Below are 5,000 nucleotides of genomic sequence, written 5' to 3'. Positions count from 1 at the left end.
ACAAATATTATGCTGGGACAGGGTATTATGCTTTTTTCAGATATTTATTTCTCATACATATACTTTCCATGCAATTCTGATAAATTTTGCCCAGAACTGAAAGAGAAGCTAACAGACTATTCTTACCTAGGAGCCTATGAAAATATGCAGTATATTTCATTATGTTAACTTTCAAGGCTAACAAAAAAAAACCCTCCTGCAGAAATATTTGGAAATTGTAACAGTAGTTAAAATGAAAAATACACAGTAACAAATCTGATCTGTTTGACTCATGACATATCAAGTACACAATATATCCACTGCTACCAGATGCAATCACTTTCCAAAAGAACTCGTTTTTAAATTTACATGCAACACAGTTTCAGTTCAGATTTGTTCCACTGTATTCTATAAAATACACTCAAAGGAACAACTTATCATCTCAATTCCTCACTTTTTTCTCTCGTAGACACACACACAAACACAAATAACATGGACAGTGCCACATGCTAAGACATAAATGATGATAATGATAAAAATAAAATTCATAAGGCATGTCAGTATCAATTAGTGAAAATGACAACTCCTCTTCACTTGAAAATCATGCACAATTACATGACACAAAAATAAAGATATGTACACACCTGTACGTAAAAGTGAGTGAGTGAGTGCGAGTGAATGTGTGTGCATGTTTGTGTTCATGTGCAATGCACACTTGTCACCCCCTCCCTTCATTCCTCGTTTGACGGTCTGTCTACACTCACTCATTCAGTCACTCACTCACACTAGAGTTATGAGATTAACGAAACAGTACATAAGGTATTTAACCTGAGGAAATTAAACTTTTGTGTAGATTGGATAAATGAAGTGCAAATGATGGAGGCCCTAATATATTTACAAAACAACATGCAACTTACAAAGCTTTATTATTTGGTATCAATAATTTCTACAGGTCACTACATTTTTTTAGGCTTTTTAAAGGGGAATATTAGTTGATAAATTCAGAATATCAACTGCAATAATTTCTAAAATATACAGGAATTAATTGACAAAAGTATATTTTCAATTTGGGTAATAGTTGAAAAGAAATGACTGACCATTTTATTCACACTACAATATTATGACAAACTCAGCAATCATACAACTGATAAGAGAAAGGGGAAAAATTAAGACATGCCTATTTAGAAGTACTTTCATAATCCTCTAAAAGTACTTGGGTTATTCAAAGACTGGATTCCTTCTCTTCCCAAAATTCTTAAAATGCTGTATTAATAATCACAACTTTGTACATTCAGGAAGAAGTCACACAAGTGTCTATGGACAACTTCCGTCTAGTGGTGAAATGGCTGCATTTTAAGTACACTACATGAACAACTAAAACTAAGAGCTGAAGCTTAATCCATTGAGCCTCTGCATGGGGTTCAATATATTTACATGACATCAACTGAGGGTGGGGGAGAGATGGGGAACAGGCAGGGGGGGAGGGAGGTATAGGCAATGGGAGTCAGAGTTATGATAAGAAGAGGGAAAACAATTTTTTTTTCATTTTCTTTTTTTTTCTAACTTCCATTTCTTTACACGATTAAAAAAAAAATCTCTTTCACCATCAACAACAAATGTGAACAGATATTTAGGAGGTTTCTGAACAAGCTGGGCATTACGATCACCGGAATCACCACTAGGAACTAGGAAGGTGCATTACCTTTTCCTTCATCTCCCTCTCTTTGTCTGCCTCAAGCTTTTCAATTTGTCTCTGCAGTTTTGCAACCTGTTCCATCAAGACTGATTTCTCTTCCTTCAATCTCGCTATCACATGATCGTTGGAACAACTAGCAGCTGCCTCTTGCTGTGAGTGAATTAAGGCCCCAAATGATGATATATCACTTTCCTCAGAATGTAAAGTAAATTGCACATATTGACTTGAATGCTCTAATTTATCTACATTGCCTTCTGAAAATTCATAGCGTAAATGTGACGTTTCTTTCTGAATAGCTAAGGTGTTCGTCTTCATGGTGTGGCTCATATGCAGGCTGTTATCTAATGATTCCAATGGCGTCCCGACATACAGGGAAGATGTTAGAATATCTGTTGCTGAAGGTCGCTTCTTTGGGTCTAGTTCGGTAAGCTTCAATATCCAGGGAGCCTGAAAAGGAGGATTATAAAAATATAATAACAATAATAATAAAAAATAAATAAAAATAAAAATAGATGATACCATACTTCATTCTGATGATTCAAGATGATGATAATGGTGGCAATCAATCAATATGAAAAAGGTAATAATGAAGATTATTAATGCAAATTTATGTAATAGTAAAAGTAAATTTTAAATAATGACAAACTATATCTGACTTGAAATATGGGAAGTACTAAAGCCACCGGAGTAACAACCTTGTATATAACTGCATATTATCTCTTTCTTAATATAATTTCCAGAAATAAGAGGAAATGCTGTTTTTGACTCAATAAAACCAAATTCTATCTTTTACACAGAATGTAACACTTCTATTTAATTTAAATAGATTTTCATTTATATAAATAGGATACTATAGCTTCAATCAAGTAACATAAATATCTCTGAACATGAAAGATGGAGCAATGCACTGCTGCATTGATATGGATAAACAATAATTCAGCAATTCAAATTACAAGTCAGATGTACTGAGGAATGGCCTAGGTTCGAGTCCTGATCAGAAGGAGTCGTTATTTTTCCACATCAATGTGTCACTGCATTATTCTATCTTTCATAAATGTACAGCAATGCATCCAACTTTGGATTTGAATTGCTAAATAAATTACCACTGAGTGCCCACGGGAAATGTGGGTAAAACTTCTCTATCATTACTCTAGTATGAGTAGATACGTAATGTCTATGGAACTACTTAACACCTAGTTGAACACTCCTTTTAGTGGGTCATGTAATATGGTTCGTTTAGCACTGGTCTCCCAGTTTCATACCTGAAGTAGCCCAGTTTTGAGATCTGGGCAGGGAGGGTCATTATTTATCTCTAAATATGCAAAAACATTATAACCATGTTTTGGTTATGTGCTACAGAGAGCTATCACATCACTTTGTTATGTGGCGTGTGTGACATCAGTTGAGTCTGAAATAGGCCCTGGAGTTAAGCCCATTCAGTCCTGTACATTCTCCAGAGTGGAGCAAAAGCACACCCCAAAGTCTCCTGAAGGCATTGGGTTAATGATTATAGGCAGCCTGATTTTATTCACTTTGCTCCAAGTACATTTCCCACAATTCCAAGTTCACCACTAAGCATTGCTAATGGGAGTGTCAATTTCAATTCTTGTATTCAAAACATATTACTATCAGTAAAGGAAATATGTTTACAAGATAGACAAGTTAAATTCAGTGTTTCATACATTAGTAACACTGAGTACTTAAGAGGACTGTGCATTTATTGGCTTTAACTAGGGAGTGCTAATTTCTGAGTGATTCCTATACTGCCAAAATTTTAAAAATTACTTCATTTGGTCTGATTAATTTTCCTTGATTCAACCCTAGTCACGGGATATCCATTATCCCTGTGACTAAAATTGGGAAAAGTAACTAAACAGCAACAATCAGTAACAAGGCCACCTCAAATACTAATAATGATGAAAAAATAGGAATGAATAAATAAATGAATAATTAAATAAATACGTACTATGTCCGGCCAGTGCAAGAGGATTTCCTTGTCCAAGACCCTTTTCGTCTTGAGGGCTTCTATTGCGTGGATTCTTTCTGACATTGTTGAAAAAGACTGGAACAGTTCTAGAAGAATGATGCCCAAGTTGTGCAAGTCACTCTGGAAAAAAATATATTTAGTAACTCACTCTCTCCCTCATTGGCACTCTGTCACTGTCTGTGTTTCAAACTGTGGTTTTTCATGAGTTCACACTTCATTCCATATATCTAACAGAAACATTTAACAACCTTTAGTATTTGATTAAAATGATGATGGAATGAAATTTTACTCCAAAAAAGAAAAGAAAAGAAGAAGAAAAAAACTATTGGTGTTTGCATTACCTCAACTCCATAGCTTCCTCCTACTTTCAATTCTGGCGCTGCATATATAGGAGTACCAACACCACTAGTATAAGGAGCATGTTCCGAGATAGGTGTAAGGGATGATTCAGTGGGTATTAAACTTGTCGACTCATCATATATAACATTTTCGGGTAATTGTCGTGCCAAACCAAAGTCTCCAAGCTGAAGGGTTCTCCCATCTTGTGAGAAAAATATATTTGCCGGCTGGAAGAAAGGTAGACTCAGCATTATTTTTCAAAATATACTAATTGTCTAACCATTTCTATGCATTTACGTTTTTTCTATCTTGTATATATATATATACATACAAAAACATTATTGTGTCTGAGTGCGTGTTTGTGTGAGTGTGTGTGTGTGTGTGTGTGTGTGTGTGTGTGTGTGTGTGTGTGTGTGTGTGTGTGTGTGTGTGTGTGTGTGTGTGTGTGTGTGTGTGTGTGTGTGCGCTTGCGTGTGTGCGCTTGCATGTGCGCGTGTGTGCGCGTGTGTGTGTGCACGTGAGCGTGTGTGTGCGCGTGGGTGTGTGTGCGCGTGGGTGTGTGTGCGCATGGGTGTGTGTGCGTGCGTGTGTGTGCGTGCGTGCGTGCGTGTGTGTGCATGTGGGTGTGGGTGTGTGCGTGGGTATGTGTGTGTGTGGGTGTGTGCATGCGGGTGTGGGTGTGTGCGTGGGTATGTGTGTGTGTGTGGGTATATGTGTGTGTGTGGGTATATGTGTGTGTGTGGGTGTGTGCGTGCGGGTGTGGGTGTGTGCGTGCGGGTGTGGGTGTGTGCGTGCGGGTGTGGGTGTGTGCATGGGTGTGGGTATATGTGTTAGTGTGGATATATGTGTGGGTGTGGGTATATGTGTGGGTGGGTATACGTGTGGGTGTGGGTATATGTGTGGGTGTGGGTATATGTGTTAGTGTGGATATATGTGTGGGTGGGTATATGTGTGGGTGTGGGTATATGTGTGGGTGAGTGCATGTGTGGGTGAGCAGGT

At 37.6% G+C, this 5,000-nt stretch overlaps 1 protein-coding gene across 5 annotated transcripts in view; it reads right to left on the bottom strand.

The window, feature by feature from the left end:
- Nucleotides 1–852: 852 nt before the first annotated feature.
- The window catches only part of LOC113821880 (eukaryotic translation initiation factor 2-alpha kinase 1), a 25,388-nt gene continuing 21,240 nt past the window's right edge, over nt 853–5,000 (bottom strand). For all 5 annotated transcript variants that reach the window (XM_027374411.2, XM_027374410.2, XM_027374408.2 and 2 more), the window contains 3 exons: nt 4,004–4,228; nt 3,642–3,782; nt 853–2,122 (listed from right to left, as the gene is read on the bottom strand). In XM_027374411.2, the coding sequence (XP_027230212.2) occupies nt 1,658–2,122; nt 3,642–3,782; nt 4,004–4,228 (831 nt within the window). In that variant the 3' untranslated portion in view covers nt 853–1,657. The remainder of the gene's footprint in view (nt 2,123–3,641; nt 3,783–4,003; nt 4,229–5,000) is intronic.

The sequence above is a fragment of the Penaeus vannamei genome, chromosome 43 (genome assembly GCF_042767895.1).
Source record: "Penaeus vannamei isolate JL-2024 chromosome 43, ASM4276789v1, whole genome shotgun sequence".
NCBI lineage: Eukaryota > Metazoa > Arthropoda > Malacostraca > Decapoda > Penaeidae > Penaeus > Penaeus vannamei.
This window is presented reverse-complemented; position numbering and strand designations above follow the sequence as displayed.